This window comes from Cygnus olor, chromosome 14 (assembly GCF_009769625.2).
Source record: "Cygnus olor isolate bCygOlo1 chromosome 14, bCygOlo1.pri.v2, whole genome shotgun sequence".
NCBI classification, from domain to species: Eukaryota; Metazoa; Chordata; class Aves; order Anseriformes; family Anatidae; genus Cygnus; species Cygnus olor.
The window spans coordinates 3,252,055-3,277,875 of NC_049182.1; the positions used below are offsets into that span (position 1 = coordinate 3,252,055).

The 25,821-nt window shown below is 48.5% G+C and overlaps 1 protein-coding gene across 3 annotated transcripts; it reads left to right on the forward strand.

The window, feature by feature from the left end:
- Positions 1–510: 510 nt before the first annotated feature.
- Positions 511–23,921, forward strand: PCBD2 (pterin-4 alpha-carbinolamine dehydratase 2). Of its 3 annotated transcripts, XM_040573427.1 has the most exons (5): positions 529–662; positions 2,753–2,884; positions 20,863–20,950; positions 21,471–21,551; positions 22,172–23,921. In XM_040573427.1, the coding sequence occupies exons 2-5, from the start codon at positions 2,844–2,846 to the stop codon at positions 22,265–22,267; spliced, it is 306 nt and encodes a 101-aa protein (XP_040429361.1). In that variant the 5' UTR covers positions 529–662; positions 2,753–2,843; the 3' UTR covers positions 22,268–23,921. The 3 variants fall into 3 exon arrangements, with proteins under 3 accessions (XP_040429360.1, XP_040429361.1, XP_040429362.1); XM_040573426.1 differs by lacking the exon at positions 20,863–20,950 and having other exon boundaries at positions 511–662; XM_040573428.1 differs by lacking the exons at positions 529–662; positions 2,753–2,884; positions 20,863–20,950 and adding an exon at positions 11,298–11,411.
- The last annotated feature ends 1,900 nt before the right edge of the window (positions 23,922–25,821 follow it).

The window sequence follows — 25,821 nt, forward strand, 5'->3', positions numbered from 1 at the left end:
TTTTTGATTATCACTTAGGGTGTTACAGCAAACTGCTGCCACATGTAAACACTGACATGAAGTTTTAGAGTGTGAATTAAAGTAAGAAGAAACAAAGATATTCATAAGGTTTGTTGACAAAGACCTCATATCCCCGTGTCGTAATGCTTTGGGTACCTTTTTGGTGCCTGTACCTTTCTGCTTAGGAAGGGTCAGGTCCTGTATTTCTGTGCTTATAAGCGTCGATAAAACTTAAATATCACTGACGATAAAGGTAGGCAGAATTTTATTAATAATCGAAAGCCTGAAGATTTTGAGCAATGAGGTGGAGAGTCCCTGCCTCCGGTTGGTCTGGGAGGCAGCAGGACACATTCCCCCCGGTAATCCTCTCCCTCCCTATAAAACCAAACAACGTTGGCACCACAAAACCCCCCTCGGGCCTTCGGGGGAGCCCCTTTTTGGCGACAAATCCACCCCCCACACCCCCCTCACCCTCCGCGGCTCGGTGCCCGGTGCCGTCCCTCCCCGCCGCCCGGCTCCTCCCGCTGGCCGCGCACGGCGGGGCGGAGGCGGCGGGGCCCGGGGCGATGCCGGGCGGCGGGGCCGGGCTGCGGCTGGCGCTGCTGGGAGCGCGGCGGGCGGCGGCGCTGAGGGGAGCCGCGGCCGGGAGCGGAGCCGCCATGGTGAGGCCGGGCCGGGGCCGGGCGCTGCGGGGCCGCGCCGCCATCTCGGGCCGGGCCGGGCCCCGTCCTCCCTGCGGGGGGTGCCCCCAGGCGGGCGAGGGGCTGCTCCTTTAGTGTAACGAACGCGTGGCTAATTGGACGCGCAAATTAACGCCCTTGTGCCGTAAGCGTTGGCCGTGCGGTGCTGTTTTGCTCTGCTGCTTGCGTGTTTGCTCTCCCTGACCCTTCCATCTCGCCAAGCCCGGGCCCGCCGTGCCCTCACACGTCGCAGGCGGGCGGCATTTCCGCAAATCCTGGCTGCGTGTCCGTGCCCACCTGAAGCAGGTGGATGTGGGCACAGCTGGCTCGGACGTGGTCTGAGCTGCCACAATCGGTGTGCAGCCGGGGCTCTGTCACGCTTGGTCTCCGTATTTATATTGCGGAGGACGCGAGCGGATTGAGCGCCTCCACGCTCCTCGATGCCTGCGTGCCCCAGCGAGGCCGCAGGCAGGTGGCTGAGGTGTCCCCGAGGCCGAGCCGGTGACATCTCCCCGCCAGCCGGGGCACGGACTTTGTGCTGCCTCCTGCCCGCAGCCCTGGACTTTGCGACCTCAGGAAATGCCACCCCACCAGGTCTCTGCGACGAGCTGCGGGTTTCACCTCTTGCCGGGGAACAGCTCTCGTGAAATTTAGGCTGAGCTTCGGCAGTACTCGCATGTGCTTGAGGGCAGCGCGAGGAATTCATGCCTGCGCCTGCCGCTGCAGCGACAACACATTCAGCATTTGTGCTCTTGCAAGCCCAGAGTTAAATTTGAAGCAAAAAGAGCCTGAATAGGTTCAGTGGGGTGTCTAAAACCCATTGGAAAGGAGGTGTCCTACTGAGCGCAGACAATTGCAGTGATGCTGCCACGTATCTTTGTCCCGAATTATTGGTGAAAATGTTGCTCTTCGGCCATTGCAGAGGTTTCAATTATTTTCTCCACGCATCTGCTGTTATCTCCCACGAAGCGCCACTTGCTAATGGAGAACGAGCTTCAAGCCTTGCTCGGGCGGCCTTAATTGCGCTAATTTCTGCGCTGCTCGGGCTCACAGCACCATCTGGTGGCCCGGGGGCTGCCGCCGGGACCCGCAGCAGCTCCGAGCTGCGGAGCCCCGGTGGCGCCCTTGGGGTGCTCGGCGTGTTTTGGGGGTGCTGAGCTGTGCTGCGACACCCAGCACATCGCACGGAGCTGTTGGTGTCCGCAGGCTGAAGCCCTCTGAACGCTGCTCCCGCACGGAGCATCCTCCCCTTACAGCCTTGCTTCGTGGCGTGAACTTGGGACCAGTCTGTTCCAAAGTCTAATTCTCCACTCATACACTTGGCCTTGTCTGTGTCCCAGTGGCTTCGGAAGGGCTCCTTTTGTTTAAAATAAGGCATACCTGAAAAAACATGCTCTGCAGAATCCTGTGCTTATACCATTAGCTTGTAACTTGTTGTAATTGTATTATCATTTGTATTTCTTTTCAGCGTTAGTTAAGAAGCGCTCTGTTGCTTTTAGTATTAACACCGTGCTTGCTATTTTTAAATCTATTCCTGCTTTTCTAGGAATAACGAAGTACAAGTTGTGTATACTATCTATTATTGTTGTTTCTGTCTTTTAAAATTCAGATATTCCCCTGATACACCCTTTAGCCTTGTAATTGTACATGTAGCGTATCATGTAAATAATCTCTTATTTATATGGCAAAGTGGAATAGTAGAAAATTAATTAAAGTGCTACAGCATCTGGATAATTCAGATGAATGAGGTATTGGGCACAGGTATGCTGCTGTCTGTGTTCATTGCCATAAAACAGCCTGATGCTCTTGTCTAGTTTGTACAAAAGCATTTATCCAAACTTAGCTGACCAAACAGAAGCGGTGCTTCTTGGTGTTACAAGTTACATGAGTTAGGCTGCTCTCTGAAATTACAAAAAGTAACACACAGTACAGTGAATTTTCCACCTCTTGTGTCTTAAACGTGTACTTCTCTACAATACCTTACGGTCATTTCATCATGCAGTTTTTTTATTGTTGTATAAAGGAACCTCAGTCTCACTAGTGTAATGGGTTTTATTTTTTTTCCTTAATAGTCTTCGCAGTCCCACTGGCTGACAACAGAGGAGAGGAACCAAGTTTTACTGGATCTCAAAGCTTCAGGCTGGTCTGAGTTAGGCGAAAGAGATGCCATCTACAAAGAATTCAACTTCAAAAATTTTAATCAGGTAATTATTGTTATATACCACTTTTAATATAAAGGAAATATAATTGCTTTAATTTCCATATGATCCTGGTGGGAAAATATTTGTATTCAGAAAGCTGGGAGTATCCTGCTAGGGCCAACCCTGTTGGGTTTGCCTCAGTGAATTGTTCTCTGATTCCAGTCTCATTAGGTGGAGTAAATTAAGTCCATTTTGTAGTTGTTAAGTAGATTTATTATTCTAAAATTGTAATTTCGTGATTATAATATTAGGGTCAAGGTCAGGGTCGGTACTATGGGATTAGACAAATAATATTTAATCCTGATTTTTTTTTCATTACTAGCACTCCTGAATTAATGCTAGAAATATGCAAATGTTGAATAGTGGAGTTTTTTTTTTTGTGCGGAAAAACTGGGAAAAACGTGTAAATATAAGAATACAAACTTTTGGGAAACAAGGTGGGAAAAACATTTCACCTTCTAAACAGGAAGCCAGAAGTCTGATACATATTCGCGAATGAGTTGTTGTAGCTGATCTCGCAGTGTCTTCAGTGCAGCAGATTCCTGGTCAGACCCTGCCGGGTTTGTATTTGAAGTCCGAGTCCTGACCATTTTTCAAATCACAAGAACGTGTCTGTGACATCGGTTACAAGCTTTCATTGGAAATACTGAATTTTGCTTGAGATTTGTGGTCAGCTGCATTCTACTTACTTAATATTCCCCGTCACCCCATTTATTGTGAGGAATTGTGAGTTTGCTTAAAAAGGTGCTGCTCCAAGAGCTGGAGTTAACCGCATCAAATGTCTGCGTGACATTTTCTTGCTGCGTTCTGAATTTCTGAGTTTGTACAGAAAAGTGCATCTTTGTTAATTTCACCAAAACTAGAATTAAGGAAAATATTTGTCTACACCTTTGATGTAGCTAGCCTTTTTAGCTGGGTTTAAAGTCCGATTTGAGGAGAGATTGCCAGAAGGTGAACATATATAGCACACTGCTTTGCATGCTGAATCTTTTGAAAGCCTGCTCTAAGGTGTGCGAATGCCGCTGGTGCTCTTCCACTCGGGTCTGTTGTGTAAATTCAGTCTTTTTCTTCTGGGCAAAGTCGCAGAGAGTTACAGTATGTTAATGTTTTATTTGTAGGACATGAGGGCAATGACAAAAGGCTGATTTTCTTACAATAACAAAAAACAGCAAGAGTGTGGAACGGATGGAGGACAATCCCCACTCCGTTTTATTTCTGAGGGCGCAGTGAGCGCTTCCTCGGGTGGGAGAGGACACGCAGGGTTTTCTTAGGGCGATTGCTCTCAGAGGTGGCTCTTTTCTCCCCCGTGGGAACGACGTAGCCAGCTCCAGGCTTCAGGCCATGCATTAGTCTGTGTACAGCGACCGAGTGAGATCTGTTCATTTACGTGGCACTGCCTAAGCCCAGACCAAGGTTTTTGGGAAATCCCAATGAGCTGGATAAAGCATGATTTGTAACGCTGGCTCTGTTTGTCCTGTTTCAGGCAGTAGTTGTCATGGTTTGGGAAGCTCAGCAGCAGAGAGCAGGTGGGAGCAGAGCTCCTGGGCTGCTCGGAGCAGGGCAAAGGAAAACGAGAGAACAACGGCAGGGAAACACGGCCCAGGAGCAGGACCGTGCTGGTCGGTGAGCACGGACAGAGCCCTGGGCACATTTGTCCTGGATCGCACTTCAGTCCTGAGGGTTAATAATAGAACAAATAAAACCATATCAACTAATTCATGAGGCAACGCAGATGGGGAAGTCCATGAGAGGGAGCTCACATGAAACCTTGGGGAGGTGCAAAGGCAGCTCAGGGAGCTGGAACCACCAGGAGGAGGACAGCACGCTTGACACGATGAGATAGACCTGGCAATGCAGAGTGGGGGTTTTAGCCTTTGTGACTCAAATATTCATGAAACGCTGTCCCTGCCAGCGCACGGTCAAAATCTGTTGGTTCAGCACAACCAGAGATAGTTTTATTCCAAACTTAATGAAAAGTATTTTTGCACACCGTAAGTAAATCGGTTTGATCGGATAGACTCAGGCAGTGTGCCAATGGACAGGTCAAGAGACAAGGCAGGCGGGCCCACCAGCAGATATCTAGAAAACCCACTGCTTCAGTAAAAATCTAAAAAGTTGTGGTTTTTGAGTGCATAGATTTATCTTACGAAATAGGTAGATATTCATAGCTCTTCCTAACTTGAAGACTGATGAAGCGTATGCCAGCATAGGAAATTGAGTGTACTTACTCAATGGGTAAATTAAGAAGTATACATTTATACTTCTAACGTGTCAACTTACAAATGGTACTCAAAAAAAAATTGCTGCTTGAACTGCCTGGAAGGTGTTGGTGCAGTCCATGTGCCGTTCCTGGTTTCCCTTCGCAGACGTCGTGCCGGGGCTGTCGGAGCCAGCCTGGGCTTTCTGCTGGGGGGGCAAACCAGAGGGCAGGTCCTCTGTGTGCCTCCAGTTAGGATCGAGGCTTTGAGGTGCAACTCCTTTGATTTCCTGTAGTACATTTTCTGTTTACAATATTTAAAGTATAAGTATTCAGTAAACGTCAGAGCACTGAGAAATATTATTTCCTCAGTGGTCTTCCTTCTGCTCTTTGCAGATGGCATAAAATCAGGTGTGTAAAAAACCGAGTAGTGGAGCTGACATGAAAGGTATTTCAGATTTATGCTTTGCAGATGATATTGGTATGATTAATGTATTCATTGCTTTTTTTATTGCTTCTCACAGATAGTGTTCATGATGCATGGAAAATTCTGTGGCTTTAAAATCTATGCCAGGTTTACAAAGTCTGTGTATGTCAACAGATGTTAAGAATATAAACACAACTTTTATTATAAAGTCGTGCAAATGTGTAGACATGAACTTGGTTTATGTATATTATTTTCAGCATGAGAATGAAATGAAACTTCTGTGAAACAAGAGTTATTTAGATTCCTGAAGCTTTCAGGCTGAGATTAGCTTGGTTAAAAGCGATCAGAAATGGGCTGCCTTTTTAACAACTGACAAGCTAATGACACTTCTGGCTTATGGAATTATTTTGTAACACAGAGCTTGAAACTGCTGATGCTGTTGGTTAGTCTGAAGATACATTTTCATGAAAACGGGCTTTGGAGACACAATTCTCTAAAACGAGCTGGAAAGCGGCCTGAAGCCCCCGTTGGAAGCTGTTTGTGAGCTGTGTGCTGTGGGTGCCCACCGTGCACTGGTCCTGGGGGGAGCGGGGCTGGATCCTGCCCGGGGAGAAGGGGTTGATGCCCGCTGGGGCTCCTTCCTGGGCACGGCAGGTTCCTCTCCCACCGTGGTGGTGCTGCTGCTCGTGTCCCCATGTCCCCTCCCCGTCCCCTGCAGCTTGCCCCTGAAGCATGGTCACGTATCCAGACAAGGCAAGATTTTCTGCGTCCTCCCCGAAGACCCACGTTCTGTCTTCCTTTAGTGTGAGGTAGGCTTGTGGTGGGTATGTGCTCTAAGCTTGTAGAAAATGCAGAATGTACCGAGTAGAGGGAAGAAATACAAACACAGCTCGGCTGTAGAGGAGAGCTGCGCTGGCCGTATCGATGTGCCCGTTCCGCCTTGCCCACGCATCGCTTCTTGGTTTTCCTCTGCTGTTCCTGTTCTCTCTTGTAGGAGGGAGAATCCGGCTGCTGAAGTGTGTTGCAGGGAGCAGTTGTGGGGAGAAAGGAAGAGCAGAAGAAGTTGCCAAGGCTTTGGGGCCTCTTAGTGCCATCAGGAGGGCGTGCTGTAGAGCCTGCACGTCCCTGGGTGACGGAAACAAAATGTTCACCTTCCAGCTGTAGGGTGAGCCCTCCGCAGCATTCAGAATCGGGACAGAAGTGTAACCAACTCTGGTGGTGCTGCTGGGATCCCAGACAAGAAACTGCAGAAACTTTAGGGCTAAATGTTAAGAGGTGGTCATCGAGGGAGGGTGGCGTGCTGCAGACCTCAGAGTCCTGGTCTGGATCTCAGGAGTTTCCGCGAGTTTTCCCGGTGTGTCAGTCCAGAACGCTTTGGGAGGAGTGATCGTGCAAAGGGGACAGACCTTGCTTAAAACCCAGAAGTGCTGAAAATGCCATGCCTTCCTGTTTGCACAAAGTGCGCTTAGAAGTAATGCAAAAGTTCTGTTGAAAGTCTCTGCGTGGCTCGGTCGCTTTGCACGCAGCCAGTCGTTTCTTTTCCTCAGCACTCCCGATAAGTTCCTTGCACGGTTTCTGCGGGCAGCGGTGATGCCTGTGGAGCAAGGAAACCGCTCTGGGAGCAGTGAAACAGCTGAGACCTGGGTTTCGAGGGATTTGTCCTCCCGGCCTGTCTCCTCCATGGCTTTTGCCCCAGCTGTGTGATCCCTCCAGCTCCCCTCGCCCATACATCCCCCAGCCTCGTCTCTGCGGCAGGTTCGGGTCCCTTGTCCCACTGCTCATTTTCGCCAGACCCGCAGGAACATCGCAACGTCGGGACTTCCATGGTTCTTGTCAAATTTGGCTGGATTTGGCTGGAGGGCTTAAGGGGCAACTGCCTGTGTGATTGCATTTCCTTAGGTAATCACGCCAAAGCAGAAAATGCAGTTAGGAAATTACGAAGGTGGGCATGTTTGCTGATGGCCAGGTTCAGTATTTACAGCTGCTTTCTTTTACTGGGTAAGTTTTTAATTAAGTTTTTTTTTTTTTTTTTTCCTAAATTTCACATAGGAAGTCTCTGTAAGACCTCTAATGTCATTTTATAAAATGACAGGAAATCAAACGTTCTAAGACTTTTTAGGGTTATTTTAAATGTGTTCTCTGTTTTGGGGATGCAGGACGCAGGTGAAGGATGAGCCTGAGTGGAGATGACAGTGAGGAAACGCTTTGGAGGATGGCTCGGGGAGGGCGGAAGCATGTGTTTCGTTGCAGTTGGGGAGTCTTGTGTTTTAAGAGCTTACTTAGAGATGTGCTAAAAATCTAGAGCTGTTAAATAAATTATTATTCTCACTTTGCATGTCCTGTCCAGCTTTGCCAGCTCTCTAGCAGGAATCGGTGCTGTGCCCGTGCTCCAGCTGGAACTGTGCTGATACTTCCCTTTTCTCCTCCGGCACATTGCTTTGTCCTCTGTGTTGATCAAAGGTATTGGAAAATTTGTTTTTATATATGTAGGCAGTGGATTTCATTGCTGCTTTATGGACATAATCTTTTGGCTGTTTGGCTGAAATATGTCCACGCCTTTTACGTATTGAAAACATAATAGCCTTTAACCTACAGTCTGCAGAGTTAAAATGAATTTTATGTAAAATATTCGGTTGTGGGCCACATCTCCAGCTTTTTATATGCCACAGTGGTCTTGTTTTTTTTTTCTTCTCCATTGTCTGATAGTGAGGTCATTTTCAGTCCTCTGAGAAATTTTATTCCCAGCCAGCTGCGGGCCATATATTAAAAGTAGCACCTGTGGCTAATATCACAGCAGCTTACCATAAATTTACATGGTAACTAGGATTATATCTGTCAAGACTGTTAAAAAATGTCTAGATTTAATTTGATTTCCAGTATTGAAGGAGCTCTCCAACATTTTGCTTCATAACTGTATTTTAAAAGTTAAAATCACTCCATTGTTAAGTTTTATAGCACTCCCAGTGCCCATTAAGTTGATTTGTTAAATGGAGGTCAGAATAAAGCAAGTTGGCTACATTAGGATCGGAAACCAACCCATTTGCGACAAATTTAGTCCTCGCGTGTGAATCTTCTCAAAGCCTGGGCACTGATTGGTTTCAGGTGTGGCTCATGTCGGTTGTGTTTAGCCTCAAGGAGCGAGCAGCCTGCAGAGCTGCCCCTTCTCATCAGCTTTGGCAATCAAAGGACGAGCCCCTTTTCATTTGTTCGGGGGGGAATTTGGTATTTTTCATGTAGTATTTGTCTGCTTGCTCCCTCTGCTAGAGTTCTGCGTTAGGTTGCCTGTTGAATGAAAATAATAGATTTTTTTTTTTTATCTGCCTAGGTAGGTGCTGTTTTTCATATACTCCTTCCTAAACCGCTTCATTTTCCATTATCCTTTGAGTCCTCTCCCATATGCCATGATTTGTGCACCTGCAAAGTTATGAAAGTATTTCTTTTGGTAGTTACGTTGTTCGCTGACTTCCCTGCGTTTATGAATACAATAACTGATTTGCAATAAATCAGGATTATTTACGAGTGGCTTTACAGGGTCGAGAAAATCTTTGTATCTGAAAATAATGAATTTCTGGCGTATCTGCCTGCTGACATTTTCCTTTATTGGAAACCGATAGCGAAATTCTTGGGACTGGCAAAGGTTAACCTGTGGGCTAAACCAGCGTGAGCGGGCCGGCGCCTCGGAACAGAGCGTGGTAAGTGCACGGTATTGCTGGAGGCTCGCTCCTTCCTGGAGCTGCTGCTTGTGGGCTGAGGGGATAGCACCCAGGGGCAGGCTCCAGCTGCGGGACTGGGACCCCATCCATCCATCCGTCCATCTGTCCGTCCACCCACCCCCTGCACCAGGCTGGGTGCCGTTGCCCGGAGGTGCCGGTCGGGTGGATCATTTGCAAGCCGAACAATCTCCATCCTCAAGTTTAAAGGAGGAGGAGGCGCCTGTCAGCTTGTCCTGTTTCCAGTAACACTTGCAGTTAGCCAGCAGCGAGTGTTTTTTCTCCTGATGAGCGATACTGCAAAGCCGCGGCGGTGGAAATATGCTGTTGGGTTGCATCTAGGCAGAAAGTAAATCCTTGGTGCTGGGAGTTGGGAAACACTGGATTTATTTTCATCTCGGGGTACAAAAACATGTGTAAAGTCAGCCTGTGCTCCAGGATATTTTCAGACGAATGTTTTGCACTTGGCAATGTTTTTTCTGTTTTAAATGAAGTTGCCGTAGTGCATCAGCTGCCTCGTATGTCTTTTAAAGTCCTTCACAATCCAGCCTCCCCTTCCACGCCTGGGTATTGCTGTATTGCTGTGAGACCCGCTTCGTTTCGGCCCCGATGGCAGCTGTGTGTGTGTCACTCGGGTGCTGCCATGCCCGATGCCTCGGCTCCCCTCTGAGCAAGGGGGGCTTCTTGGGAGCCATCCCCTCCTTTCAGCCCCTTCACCCAAGTTCTGTAACGTGTTGGGGAGCTGCTGCCTGGCTGGGGACGTCCCCTCCTCGGCCAGGGTCCCGTCACGGTGCTGCAAGAACTTGAAGGCTGGGAGCGGGCTCGTGGCCGGGTGCCACCTCCCAGGGTCGCACGAGTGACATCCGCTGATCCTTCCCTAGGACCTACCCACAATTAGGGACGCTCGTGTTCCTGATGAGCTCAGTCACGGCTCTCTAGAGACGAAGCCTTTGTTTTATTGCTTGTAATCGTCCAGGGCGGTGGCGTTTCTGATCGCCGAGCCTGCCGCGCCCGGCAGACCTGTTGGGTCTTGATTTAAGCAGGCCCTGCCGACATCTGTCCGGCCGACCTCCGGGCTGCTCTCCAGTTGGCTCCAATACAAACGCTTCCCTTAAAAGATAGATTTATTATCACTTTAGTAGAAATTATGACGGCGTTTGCCTGCTGCTTGTTCCAGGCATTAAGCTGAAAGCGCAGATAGGAATTATTTGTCAAAGTGCCTTTTGGGTTTCGCAAGGCTTCTTGTAGATCCGAAGGGGAAGAGATGTTTCTCCCTCCTCTCAGCTGTGTGTTAGGCACACGGTGATTGTCCCCTCCGTCTGAATTTCTGAATTATGTGGAAGAAATGTTGGAGCAGCCACACGGGCAGGGCCACCGTGTGCCTGCACCAAAATGCAGCAAGTGTGAGCGGGTCGGTGCTGGTAGCTGGAGCTGGAGCTGGGGCTCCCTCCTGCTACCTGCCCCAGGTCCAGAAGAGGACTCACGTTGCCTCTTCCGAAGAAGATGTTCAGCCAGAATAACGCTTTACCTTTCCTCTTAGGGAAATCTCATGTCTCGTAACTCCTCGTGCATTAAAATTTATGTTTACAGGGGTGCTGGAAAGATGCTGATTAAGTGCAAATAGCACATCTCTCCCTCTTGGTTGCTTAACCTTCTGCGTCCCCTTGTTTTGGGATGATGCCTGGCTACATTTCCAAACCGTAAGTTGCTTTTTCCAGTTTCCCCACTTGCTCATAGTCGCTCCAAAAAATAGCACGAAGGAAAGACGTGCTTTGGGATGTTACCCTCTGCGACTGTAATTAAAAATGGACTCTGCCTGGCAGAATAATATAAAATAAGTTGGCAGGGCACCTATTTAAAAATTAACCATTACTTGCCAAAAGCACATCAAACCCACTTAGCGGACATCCGTTAATCCGGCGGTTAGCCGTCTCGGGCTTTAATGCACACTGTTTTACACGTTAACGGTTTTGAAGTCGCAGGCCAGCGCTGACCTTTCACATCTGCTGCTCTCACAGTAGGAATCTCCACTCGCTGCTTCCTGTCAGGGCGGATTAGAGTGACGAAGCCCAGCGCTCGTGCTGGCTGCAATTTCGTTTTTGATCAGAATTATTTCTTTCACAAACAATCACATTTGCTAAAATGTTACATCTGCTCTGAAAAGCCACTGGCAGACCCACAGTTTATCAGTGTGATGTGAGTATAATTTTTCATTCGTCTTTCATAAAGCTGTAAACCAGCTTCAAATGGGTTTTGGGGGGGAGAACTTCCCGTCCTCCCTTTCCCCTCTCTGTGCTGCCCTTTTTCTTCCTCTAATTTGGCTGGGCTGAAGACGACAAGTCGCGTGCGTTTTGAAGACCGCGGACTGGCGGATGGCTTGGAGGGGCTTGGTGGGGCTGAGCGAAGAGCTCACCCCGTGCTGAGTCAGGTTTGGAGTCCTCATTCATTCATTTCAGGGTCTGGTGTGAGATTTTCCTTGTGCTGCGATGAGAATGGCACGAGGTGTTCACATCCATGTCTGTGTAGGACCAAGGGGTGCCTTGACGGGAGAGGCTTTATTCCATGGTATGAGTAGTGGGTGCTTGCAGTGAGCAGAAGTACCCCTGGCTTTACAAGCTCATTTCGTTGTGCCTAGGCGTGCTTCTTTTAATGCCCAATCTAATGGAGAATTGGAGCTGTGCAGGGGATTTCCGTTCGTGGTGTGCTAATATGAATTTCTGAAGGAAATTTGGTGTTCACTGAAGGGCCAGGAATCAGTATTTGCCTGCTCTTGAGCCCATCTGCCTGTTTCCAGGTGCAGGGATGTACAAAATGGGGTGGGTTCCCCAGGGGAACCCTTAGTAAACACACAGCTAACGGGAGCACCCATGGGTCCTCTCATAATACAGCACCTTGAATGTACCCTGCTGCTTCCAGGAACGTGCTTGGGGCACGGGGAGGGCTGAGGACAGCAGAAAGTGTTAAACACGGCTTGTGTACTTCTATCCAAATTGTTGGCAGTTAGCAATCCTTTTTTTTTTTTTTAATAATGCAGCTTCACGTAGCTGCCTTTGTCCATTTCTCCACTCCCTGTGCCAGCCGTTCTTCCAGCCACCGAGTGCAGGAGACGAAGTGCAGGTCGGGGTGCTCGAACGGACTGCAGAGGCTTCATCGCACCGAGAGCAGCGGGTGTTGTGAGAGAGGAGGCAAACTACCCAACTGCTTCGGGCTGGGAGGGTTTCCCAAAGAGAAACGTGCCGTCTGGCGCGATGCTTGCTCCTACTCTCCTTTCAAAGCCTCTGTCACTTCTAGACTTGAAACGTCTGTCTGCAAAATAACGTTTGAATTGTACATCGCCATCTGTCTCAGAAGCCTACTGATGCTCACCCAGGGAGGTCTCCTGCTGCGTTCACTGCGCCCACCTGTAATCTACTCTCTCCTACTAAAAGAGGCATACAGGCCTGCAGACTTGCTCCGACAGTACCTGAGGATGTTTTCAGCAGCTCAGCTGGGTAAAATCCCTGAGTAGGCCTGCGAGCAGTGGTTATTTGTGGTATTTCACGGCTTTGGGTCATTTAGGCTCTGGCTTGGCCAGGAGGGTGGCCAGAAGACCCCTCCAAACTCCTCACACCTCCGTCGTGATTTCTTCTGTCGCATGTGTGAATTATTGACCTTGTCTTTTAAAAAACCAAACCAAAAAAGCTCGCAGTGTAGTGGTAAGAGGATAGTGAAGGATGATAGGATTGTGAGACCAGCTGCTGCCTTTCTTAATCCATCATAAAGCAATGCCTTTCTTATCACTCTTTGATGTTTTCTTAGGATCATAAATGGCAGAGATTTAAAGGATTATCAGAGGCAGGATATGATTGCCCTTGGATACTCAGCAAAGAATATTTTGTATATTAAACTGGTAGTACGTATAATCTTGGCCAAAAGACCAAGGAAAATTTGGTCTGAGCGCTTCTTATTGTTATCAGCGGCATATATGGCATGCAAACCTCATTTTCGTGTCTACAGAATGAAATCATCCCTTCGCATACAAATTAGAAGAAGCATTGGGTAAAAAGAGGAGAGTTTTATTCTGCTATAGCCAGATCTGTTCCATCCAAAGAGCGGTGCAATGGGATAGTGAGCTTCCCTGCTCTTTCGCACCAATTCGGAAAAGTTTTCCAGCAGAGAAAGCACCTGAGCTCTGTACAGGAGGGTTTGGGGACATTGCTGACGTTGGGGCGTCGCTTATTTGGGTTCTCATTCGCTCTGTTAGAGAACAGCTTTGTGGGGTGGGCTGGCACGGCGTGGGCATGGGTGTTTTTCTGCCTCTTGGTGTGCAACAAGAAGCCCCTACATGAGTGGAGACGTGGCACGGGTCCAGGGGTGGGAATGGAAAAGGTGGGAGCTGGGGGCTGACGGCATCTCGCTGCTAGTTTATTTTTACAGTGTTTGCTGTGACAGCTTCATTCAGCTAGAGTTTTGATTTGCTGGGCCAAACATTTGTTTTAACAAGTAAAATTATCATTGTTCTTTCAGTTGCGCAGCCAAGAGAGTTTATTATTTTAAGTTACTGATTGCTTTAGCAGGTGCTCAGTTAATGGGGGCTTCGCTGTATTATTTAATGTTTATAGGTTGGGTGCAAAAAGCTCATTTAGAAAAATCACGTTTTGTGAAATAGCCATTTTATTTGGTGTAAACCTCCTAAGTGCAACCTTCACATTCCTTGTTTGAGCTGGAGGATTTCTTCCCTGTTCCAGTTCAGTCCTGAAACCTGTGATTATTTTCTGTCTTTTTCCTGTGTTGAGCAAGTAAGAGTGATATTAAGGAGAAGGACAAGTGGAGCTTGTTAAAACTGGGTACGAATCTCTAAAATCTGACCAAACCCAATTTTGAATAAACAAAATAATATTTATGAGGCTATGTTTGCCTAGAGTACTGAAGGAACTGGAACTGCAAAAATAATTTTAAAAAAGGCATTTATTCAGAATGCTTCCATATAAAGTAATACATCACAAATGCCACGTATGAAAATCCTTGGAATTATATCTGATTTTAGCTGCCGTGGGTTCGACACTGAAGCTGCTACGATGGAATTAATTTAGCGGTGAGTGAAGAAAGTGCCACTAAATCTTTGCTTTTGCTCCCTCCTGTCATTGATCTGTGTTGACCCTGAGCCGGTTGACTTCTACCTGGAGGCACCCAGCGTTACTGGGACCGGGCGATGCACAGAGCTCAGGGTGAGGATGGGCACCGCGGTGCCGTGATGGGACTGTGGCTGTGACACGCGTGGGGATCAGCCCAGGGCTCTGCCCCTGGGGGATGGCACCTTTCAGGGTGCCCTTGTCCCAGTTCTGGCAGGGATTTTAAATTCAGGACTTCTGCGCATTTTGCGGTAGACTTTACGGGCAACTGTAATCGCTTTTATGCGTCTCCAGGCACACGATGTGATCTGGCTGTACCAAGCCTCGAACCGTTCATCCCTCGCAGAAAGAAGTTGTAATGCCGGTTTAAGACACCTCACTTCCACTCCGTTGAGTTTATAAATCTTTTTGGTGGATTAGGTGATTAACTTGGGCGTGAAGTCTGTTCCCTGAATCACTGTGCGTATTATCTGCTTTCTCTTCATGAAACCCAGGTGCAATCACTTACTGTAATAAAAAGGAGAATGGGAAAAATGATCCCCGGCGCTGCTGGAAAAGTAAAAATGTGACAAGGAAGAGGGGAACAGATGTACCATTTCGTATCATCTTGTCACCAGTAAGAGAAAAATAGGCCCAAGCTCAGCAGTTAGGAAAACGCTGACATTAGCAAAAGATAAGGCCGGGATTTGTGGGGCAGCTGGCGGGTGAGCATCTCACGCACGCGGCGGACACGAGGGAAGAGTCAAGCCAGGGGAGCAGGTCGGGGCTCTTACACCTTCCCCTGACCCTTTCTCTTCCACTGACTCCCCATATCCCTCGGCCTCCGCAGAAAATGTGTATTTTTCAGACCTGTAGAGCCTCGGACGGGGCAGGTTACGCCTGCACCTGCTTTATGGCCAGCCGCTGGCACTGCCAAGGTCGCTGCCGGGGTTGGAGGAGCAGCTCGGCAGAGGAGCGGCCTTGTTGGAGCATCGCACCGCCACACCTGGTCGGGGTCGCACCACGCGGCCGCCAAGCTCCAAGCTCCCCGCACCGCCGGCGGCTTTCCTGCGGCCAGAATTCCTGAGGCTGCCGTCTGTCATCTCCTGCGGCGCTTGACATTGTACCGGTACCTGCGTGAGCGAACGCCCCCGCTCCGAAAGGCCATGCCTCAGAGCTCCGGCTCTGCTCGCCTCCATTTATTCTTCATGTTCTTCAAATTGGTAAATCATATGACAATAAACAGAAATACCCTCAATGAAGAGGGAAGGGGAAACTGTTGTTTATCTGGTCAGGTGGTTTAGATTAGCAGTGATGCTGGTCTGTATTATGTTACTTTAAATCATAGTGTCCCAACAGGACATAAATTATGAAGATTGTTACAGTATGTTTCATCCAATGTAAGATCAACAAATTGGAATAATTTTTTTATAGGAAAATCAGTGCTTTGGCAAGGTTATTGTTGAAGAATTTAATTTAACTTGAGCTTTGCTTGCATTATTTCTTAATATATAAAAACTATTTGCATAATGTATGAAGTATAAACATTTTTAGAATCAAAGGCAGGAATGCCTTTTCCAAGATTACATAGAGTGGCAAACTACTTAGAATAGATCAGTGTTTGTGCTTTTGCTGTCAAAAATGTTTGATATAGAGCTGGCTAGCTAGTTTCTTCACCGACATAATTGTAAACAAGTGTTGGGAGACAGAACCAGCGTTCTTTGTGGAGCGCAGTGTAAAGGTTTTCACATACGCTGCCGCAGATCTAACGGCGAGCTTGGAGAGCAGTGTTTACAGCCACGATCTGAATATAAATAGGTAACTTTTTTTAGAGAGCAAAGCAACGTTTCACGTTTGTATAAATGATGTGTGCAGCTAAGCATGGGGGATGTGAGCAGTCGGCTACGGGTTGTAAAAGGGTATTGTAAATGCAGAAAAGTATAGACAATTAAGTTGGGAATTTTAGGGCTTTTTTTTTTTTTTTTTGAGGGGTTTGCTTTTTGCTTTTGTTTTGCTTTGTTACATACAGCTTCTTTACGAAGACAGCAGTGGCATCTCAGCACAGGCCGGCATGTCTGCGGCGCTCCACTTCCCCCCTTTCCTTTATTGGTGTCCTTCAGGGCTATGCTCGCTCTTGTCCCAAATGCTGAGCCGTGCTTGGGCAAAGGGAGGGCTGCCTGCATTCACAAGGTTTTGCTGCTCAAGCTGCTAAAGAGGAGAAAAAACCTTTTCTCCCCAGTTTGCTGGGGGCCGTTGCCCTCCCGGCTCCTGCTGGGGATGGAGGGGATGGGGACAAACGGCCAAAACGTGCTCGCAGCTCCCCCAGGAAGAGGTGGGGATGTGGTTTGCCCGGCTCCGGGCAGGCAGGTGAGGGGCAGAAGAGTGGTTCTCCAGGACGTGCTGATGCAGGGCACGTTCACAGGAAGGGCTGAATCACCCGGAGTTTAGCTGTGGTTTGGGGCACGGTCTCGTTGTGGTTTGGGGCACGATCTCGTTGGGTTCTTATGCAGGATGGCGCTGCTCGGAACAGTGGTAAAAGGGGGAAGAGCAATGGGAATGCGTTCCTCTGGTTCATGTTGTGTGTGAATCCAGGCAGGACAAAAGCCCCGAGGCAAGCCAGTTCCCTGGGGTTGGTTCACACAGGCCAGTGGTGCCAGTAGGAACCAGTCCTAGACTGGGCACGTGGCTTTGAGACTGAATGAATACCTGTCCTCGTGTGCTGCCTTCATCTTCTCAAACGTTAGTTAAGCACTCTTCCTTGCAAGACAGTTTTTGCATGTTTATAAGGTAGAAGTATTTCCTAGTGGAGCGAATAGAATAAAAATAAAACAAACCATGGATTCTTCTGGTGAGCACACCACAAAATGTCATGAGATTGAGTTAAACCCTCGTGACTAGCTAAACATTGCTTACTATAGCTTGCCATCAAAGAGCTTTTCCCTTTTCTCTGCTGACCCATAGCTCGCCAGTAGGTAGTAATGGAAGCTGGCTATGTGAAAGCTTGGGAATGAACCTTAATGATCCGCGTTTATTGTTGTGTCAAACTGCTGAGGAGAACACGTGCTACGTGCTGTGCGCAGGGCTATTTTTTATTTGGGTGAATGGAAAGCAAATGTGCAAAGAGTAGTCGTCTCTTGCCATGTATGACAGCATCGCCGTAACTTGTTTTATTTATTCGTTTCCCACTGATAAATGGTACAGATGCAGCCCGGATGGGTGGGGAAGGGAAGACAGGTAGCCCTCACACTACGCAAGGTCAAGGTTAATGCTACCTCCAGCGTTATAATGACAGATGGGAGGCAGAAACCTTAATGTACTCGTGATTAGCATATGGTTTCCTTGGCTGAGCGTCTGAAGGATTTAGGAAGCCTGGGTACTCTCTTTGTAGCTCACACATTTTAAAACAAATAAATAAAAAACCTTGTATGATTACATTGTTGAGCCTTTCGGCTGTTTTTTTCTTGAATATCTCCGTTTTCGAGTCAAGTACTGTCAGCTGCTAGCTCTGGAGATGCACTGCGGTAATCTATCACTGGGGACGCGCCGCGCGGTGATATATTAGCACGACACATCGACCTGCGCCGCTTTGATGTAGAACTCATCAAGATAATGTTGGCAAGCGCCGTACAAAAGCAGCATGTTTAAAAAGTATTAAGATGAATGGATTCCTTGCTTAAGAAGTGTGAGAGGAAGAATAATAGCAGATTAGCTCCGGGATCCCGCGATTCTCCCAGAGCTGTTAAGCGCGGTGCGGCGCAGAGCGTTGGATGGAATTTCATCTTTCCTCCCACCGCTGAGAGCAGCGCGGCCAGCTCTGGTTTTCCCATTCTCAGGCAACAGAAGTCACATTAAGTCTTACTTTGTGATAGCAGCATGTTTTGTCACTTTCCAGAGCGGTTTGGCCAGCCCTGAAACACCCTTTGACCAAGATGTGACAGCTGCATTTTGTTTTTTTAAAGTTGTGGATTTTTTGTTTGTTTTGTTTTTTACTTTATTAGGTTAACTTGTTCTTCTGAGAGAAGCTCTGATTTTCGTCTCATGGAAGCGCCCTGTGGCTGCTAGTGTTTAAAAATAATTTTAGAAGTGATGTTATGACTGAAACACCCGTAGTTTTCTGTTCTTTTATGATCTGAAAAGACACAAAGGAAAGAGACGTACTGCACACCTACGGCATCTCCTTGGCAGTTCGGAGTTGAGTTGCTTCCCTCCTCACTCCTCTACTGCTGTTTCTGGCTGGCTGCAGGGATTCTGCTGTCTTCTGGGGCTTTGGTGATGTGGTGAACTTACTTAGGGTAACCTGTATGTCCGGGTGTTACTTCAGCCAGAATGTCCTAAAAGGATTAGGCTGGAAATACCCACCAAATATACCTGTTACTGAACTATCAGAATAGTTTATAGTAGTTAATACAGCAAAGTCTCTTTAAATACTTCTTTATGGCTTCTAGAAAATGCACCAATCCTTTCTTGCCCCTCTCTCTTCCTTTTTCAAGGGTCGATCTGAAAAAGTTCCCGTTGGTGGCTGAGGGGCTGCAGAAGTCTGTTAATACAGTGACGCTCGTGATCATGTTGTGTCTTACCGGTGTAAGCAAAGTACTTGTCCCACTTTCATCAAGAAATGTGTGATGGTCTGATAAATTTTGCCCACCAATGCAGTCTTGACAATGATCTTGCACTGCAGACTGCTTAATAATTTTCATTATTTTTAATTAAAGTTGAAGAAGTGCAGACTCCTGCTCAAATTAAGGTTGGTTGTGTTGCCGGAATGTGGTAATTACTTTAATTGATCACAAGATAGTTTCCTTGATCACCAATTAGACCAAATTACCGATCAAGTTTCAAGACGTGAAGAAATGTCCAAACTGATTTTATGTAATAGTGTTTTCATATCTAATCAAGCCTAAATATCTTTTCCTTCCAGAGCCAATTGTATTTTCTCAAAGAAAGGTTACGGCTCTACAAATACAAAGGTGATTCATAAACAATAGCGTTCCAATTCATTTAATTAGCAGAGGAAGTATTTAGGACCTTAATGGAGATTGCGCTGGTGAAATTGCCCGCTAGAACTGTAGCTCATTTTCTTAGCGGGGAGACGCTTGCGTTTTGCGTAGAAATAAAATAAACTGAAATACGAAAAGTAAGTTGCTCGGGGTGGTTTGCAGCAAGGGAGAGCGGCGGGGCACGCACGCAATCCTTTGTGCATGGCCTCCACGGATGCCACGTGCCCCGGCTGGGACAGTCGTGGCCGCACGGCAGGAGCATGGCCGTGGAAGCCCTCCCGGTGGCACGGGGACCCTCGGCAGGGCACGTCGCCTTCACACCAGCACCCACAGCCCCGGGGGAGCGAGGTGAGAGGGGTCTGCTGGCCGGCGAGCTGCACGAAGGAAGGTTGTGGAGCGGATGGATTGAGCAGGGTAGTTCGTGTGCCCAGCTCCTGCCTGCCTCCCGTCCGTGTGCGGAGCGGAGATAAGCGTCCTGCAGTAAATGAATCACGCTTGGCCCGTGTAACCGCGTGTGTGCACGTGGGCGAGCTGCTTGGATGGGTGGAGAGTCTGGGAGAGCACAGGCAAACCTGGTTGTTTTTTTTGTAGGTTTAATCTACTTTTTCCTTTGCTGTTTGTTTGCACAGAGGCAGCCTAGCTGCAGTGGCGTTGCTGTTTTAAACTTCTGGGAACCTTTCTGCATATAGGCTGCCGCAGAAACGTACACTGTTGGAAATAACTTTCCTATCAAGACTGCGGGCTCTCTAAAACCATTTAAATAAAATTTGTTTTCGAACTGTTAATGCGTGCATGTTCCAAATTGTCACTGCCTAGTGCACAACTTCCCGCGTTCTGCTTCAAAGCGTGCTGCCGAAACATTGGAAAATTTTTAAAAGTAATTGTTCACTCCAAGCAAAATTAAACTAAACAAGAGCTTCAAGGGAAGTTAGGTTTCCCGAATTTTGGAATGTTCTTGGGTCAAAGAAAAAAGCTTTTTAATTGCTGACAGTTTGGCGATTTCCAAATGACAAACCTCATTGGAATGATTTTCTCTGATTATAACGTTTGCGTTCATTTGACTGGCAAAGCGACTAACAGAGTCATACTTCATCCAGGCACTGATTTTTTTTTTTTCTTAAAGGTTTTTGTAATTTGTGAGAGGAAAAAAGACTGAAACTATTATCAACCATTATATGTTATTCATTGACCACATGTTTGTTTGAAACGGCCATCGCTTGGTGGAATGTGGGCTATATACATTCTCTTCCATAAATTAGCACTAAAAACCTACCTAAATCAGGTAGGTCTTTGTTGAGATCGTTGTATTATAATGTGAACCAGACTATAACGTGGATGTTACTTATGCTTTGCATGTTAATTGAGGTCCTGAACCCCGATGGATGGAGCACAGCACGAACAAAGCCCATTGACTTGGAGGCGTTCTGCGCACGCACTGAGGCCCTTTGGGCCCCACTGTGTAATTGCATTCTTGATTTACATGGACATTCTCATTTTCTTTATAATGTAGTGATTTGCTCTTAAGCATTTTGGCAAGGGTATGCTATTATTTTCTTCTAGAGCCTGCGATAAAACCTGCATCCTGGGGGAAAGTGCCATGCAGAATATAGGGGCGGAGGATTGGGAAACTTATTTTAACTCACTTAAGGTAAAATATTTTCTCATAAAGCAGAGAGGCAAAGCCACCTGCCACCTCTCTCCCTGCAAGTAAAATAAATAGCAAAAGAGTTATGTGAAAGGACGTGGTTCTGGAAATGGTATCTGTCCGGTGCAGGAGTACTGTGGCGTGGCGCTTAATTAGAAGTGGCACGTTGGCAAAGAGGCAGCGAGGGATGAGGGCTCTCGGGGTGGATGTTTAAAATCACTGTCAGATGCCAAAGGTAAAATCACTGCCCCCACGCAATGGCTTCGAGTCCTGGAGTAAGTAACGTTGAGCAGAGTGATTTACCAGGACCCGAAGGGGATGATTTTCGGCAGTGCAGAAATGCATCAGTGGCTTGAGAAGGTGAGTTGCTCCCCCAACACACTCCAGAATGGGGTGCTGTAGTCTGGAGCATCTCCGGCAGCTTTTGAGATCTTGGAGTGAGCCTTGATAAGCTTCTAGAGGAACTTCCATCAGTGTCCTTGCAGGTGGAGGAGGGCTTTTCTCTCTGTTCTTTCTCTCCTAGGCTTTCGGATTTATGACACGAGTTGCTCTACAAGCGGAGAAGATGAATCACCACCCGGAGTGGTTTAATGTCTACAGCAAGGTAACGGACGTGTCCACCAGCCCTAGTCACCACCACTGCAGATTAAGTAGACCAAAACTCTAGCACATCCTCGGTGCCTCTTTTGTAGCTTGTATACAATGGAAGAGAGAAGGGAACAGAGAGAGGCTGTGCCTTTTTAAAGGGATTTGAGTCTTTAAAGAGATACTGCGATCGCGGTGCTGAGGTGGCACCAGGAACCCATTTTTTTTTTTTTTTACAATTGTTTGCTGCCAGCTGCATGGTTCAGAGCTGGCAACTGGTTAATCTGCAACAAACTCAACAATTTCGTCACCTCCAGGTGTAGCAACACACTTGAGCCACTGACTCTGCTTGACCCAAATCCTTCGTGAAACAGATATGTAGAATTTAAATGCAAAGAACAAGTTATTTAATCAGACACCTCTCCTTGGGGAAACCCAGGGGTGCTAAGCCAGTTTTAGTGTGTGGAGCTTTAGTCCACAGGTTCTGCTGAGCCCCTTCACCTACCACCTCCCCTGGGCGATGTGAGCAGTGGGACCCGGCTCGCTCCCTGCACAGCCCCCAGGGCTCTCCGTGAAGCGCTGGCCTTGCTGCCTGCCGGGCTCAGCACGGCTGTTGTAACACCTCGCTTTTCCTTTCAGGTTCAGATCACCCTCATTTCGCATGACTGCGGTGGGCTGACGAAGAGAGATGTGAAGCTGGCTCAGTTCATTGACAAAGCTGCTGCCTCAGTGTAACACAGGTGTAAAGAGTTTCAATGCATCATCCGTCTGTATCGTGTATTTAATTGGTGTTCCTCATTCACTGTGACTCTGATTTCACACCCCCCTGGGAGGAGAAGGGATTTTGTAAAGGGTGGTTTAGCTTCGTTCGCTTTTAAGACCTTTATCTGAGAGACCCCTCTGAATGCCTGCGCTCGTCCTTTTTCATTGCTGGCTCCATGTGAGGATGTAGGGGATAAAACAGCAACAACTTGGGTTAGAACAATCCTTTCTTAGAAAGCAAAAGAAGCTGCAGTGAAAGCTAGCACCCGGCCGCAAGTGTCCATGTTTCCCAATCCCAGGGGATTCGGGGCTGGTGCCAGCTGCGCCACAAGCGTGCCCCACGTCTCCCACTTCCATTTCTCAATTTGCACGCCCCTGTGCTCCGGAGGATGGGATAGGGGCCAGGCGGGGCATCCCCCGCCTAGCGGCTTTGTCAGGGAAAAGTGACACTGCGTGCCGGGGAGCTGTCCCCTGCCTGAGGTGCGGGGTCCTGCAGTGGAGGAAAAATTCCAGCTCTGGTCCAGCAAACAGCAGCACATCCCGGTGAGCTCCTGGCACTGGGACAATTAAACGAAGTGCACTTAGGTGCTGTGCTGGGTCAGGCCGTGGCCACGCGTTGCAGGATGGAGCTGTTATTTCTGCTGCAGTGCTCGTACCTGCAGGAGAGGAGGGGGAGCTTGGCCGGGCGCCCGCAGCCGCCGGCAGCGGAGGAAGAGGCATTAGCAGGATTCTTGCTAAGCTGGGCTCGGCTGAAGCTATGCTCACCCTCCTTGTAGCTGCAATTACTCACCGAGAGCCTTGTTCCGAGAGCTGCGGATCCCACCAACTAGCTCTAAAATAATTTCTTCCGCGTTTTCAAAGTCTTTGTTTTTATCCCGTGATCCTCGCCGGGACAGATTTCCCTGCCAGCAGGGAGATTTCAGCCCGCTGAAGGGCTGCGGCAGGGCCTCCCTCGTGCTGCAGCCTGCACCCGCGTGCCGTGCGAGCCCCTCGGGGCGCAGCCGCCAGCAGAGTGACACCTGTGAAATGCCCAGCACATAGCTAGAGGGGCACCGAAGGCAAGCTTACAAACTGCTGAGGAATGAGATGCATACCGAGGCGGCAGTCGCTGCCAAAATCTATATCGGGCGCGGGTGCGAAGTGTGTGGTCTCTCAGCTATTTGGGATGCAGAATGCCAATAGCTGACCCGCAGATAGCCGTGTCGGTAAAATAAGAAAGGTATTTTTTGTTAATCTTTAGCGAGCATACTGCCACATGCTAATTGTTAGCGGGAAGCAAAATCGAAAAGGTGGGGATTTACTGTCGCTGACCATACTTGGGATATCAAGTCCGAGAGAAACCCAAATTCAGGCTGCGTGCTCAAATGTTCCTTGCTCCGAAGTGCCTTTCCCCGCTGAAGCGGCGGATTTCCCTGATATGGTTTGAAATCGGTCACTGTTGTGAGGAATGAATGCAATTAAAACAAACAATCAGGCTGGGATGTCTCCTGTTACTGGTGGGGAAATGAAACGAGCTTCACCCAACGTTTTGACAATGCCTCTAATGAACTGTGAAAACTCTGTTGTTAGAAATTGATATATAATGCAGACGCTTTGAATAAAACCAATAAAATCAAATTCCTCCTTTGTAATTTGTTTCTTTATTATTATACATATGTGACAAAGCTGTTTAGTTTTAAGATAAATAATATTTAGTTACTGGGAGGTCTTTGGTTTAGAATATTGATTTTTATTTACATACTCCGAGGAAAAAATCCCCACCAACTAGTTTTCCCCTGAGCGCTGCACTGTCTCGCTGTGGCACAGAGCTGTGCAGCCCGTGTGTTCTGCGGCTCCCAGCCTGGTGAAGAGGCCGAAACAGCCCAAGAAGAGGAGCACGGCTTCGAAACGCTCACAGCAGTGTGGTTTCTGCGTTAGTGCTTGTTTAGCCACCGCTCGCTGTTAACTTCCGGGGCATCACGAAGACCTGCCGGTGCCTTTTGTGAGCATCGCTATGCAAATCTAATGACAATAAAATAAAAATAGCAAATCACCCTTGGGCTGTGCTGCGGTGCCCTGTGCTCCCACGGGCTCAGCTTGGGAAGCAGCGGCCCTGCCCTGGGGTTTGCTTCCCCTTGCAGACACCGGAGATTTCTCCTATTATAAAAGTGCTTTTTTATTTTATTTTTTTTTTCCTTTTTTAATGGAATTCCTGGCATTTTTGAACCGCAGCCCAAATCTGCGGTGAACCCCTGCTGAACTCCCTGTCCCTGCAGCCCCCCTGGCTCGCTGCTCCCTGCAGAGCTGGGCAGGGGAGCATCAACTCCTCCTCCTGTGGCTCCCTAAATCCCTGCTGGGAGCCAGGTGGGAGCCCCCCAGCCCCATTCCTGCATCTCCTCAGCTCTCCTCCACCTGCGTCTGCTGGTGGTGCGTGGCGAGCGCAGGATGCTGGGGGCACGGAGGGGATGCAGGGCACAGCCACCCTGACCGAGCTGGAACTCCACGGGAAATGAATACAGCACAGATTCAGTGACAGGCGCTGGATTTTGGCCAGGAAAGTCAGCCCAAGGCTGAGCTGTGAAGAGCATCGTTGGCTCCACGCTGAACAAAAGTAGCCAGACCCCAGGCTTTGGGTTTTTTTCCAGGTGATGGCGACTTGGGCTGCTCTGCTGGGTCACAGCGCATGGGATCCAGCGGCTGCCCAAAATACGGCGTCCCCCGCTGGTCCAGCTCCTCCTGGGGCAGGTCCGAAGGCTGCGCCGGGCTGGTGCTGGTGCCTGCTCCCCATCAGCCTGCAGGATCCCACCCTCACGTGGGACAGCTCTGCTCTTACAAACTAATAACGTTTCCCTGCTTACTGTGAGGTACAGCGCATGGCGAGCAGCCACCAGGTCAAATATTCCTCTGGAAAGAGGAATTTTCCCTTTCCCCTTTCCTGTCTTCTTCTTCTTCTTCTTCATCTTGTCTTCTTTTTTTATTTTTATTTTTATTTTTTTTTGCTTTGAGGCTGATTGTGGCATGGATCATCGATCTCAAAACAGCCTTCTCCTTGAGAATTACTTCCCACACCTTGGCCGTTCCCTCGCTGTGCCCGCCCCCCCCCCACCACCAGCCCACCCCGCGGCCCCTGCGAGCCCCTCCGACGCTGCTCCGCGGGCACAGGAAACTAAAAAGCTAAACCACGAGGCTGAGAGCAGAGCGTGAAGGACGCCTGCAGCATGCTCCTTGCTTGGGGTCACTGCTGGGGTCCTGCGAGTTTCGGGGCTGCTGCTGCTCAGCCCCCTGTGGGGATGGCACCTTCGCAGGGCAGCCCCTGGGGCAGGACCAGAATTACCCCGTCCTCTCCCCAAAATGGGAGCCCGTGGCCCAGCAAACTGCCACGGTCGCAGTGGATGTAGCTGGGAGGTGGCCTCCTCCTGCCCCACCGTGAGGGCTCTTCCTTGCCTGCGAGTGCTCCCTGTGCCTGCAAAACAGTTTTGAAGGCCTCAAGCTTTCTGCAGCTTCTGGTAGTTGTGTGTGCCTCCTCTGGCCTTTCCAACCTCAGGTTA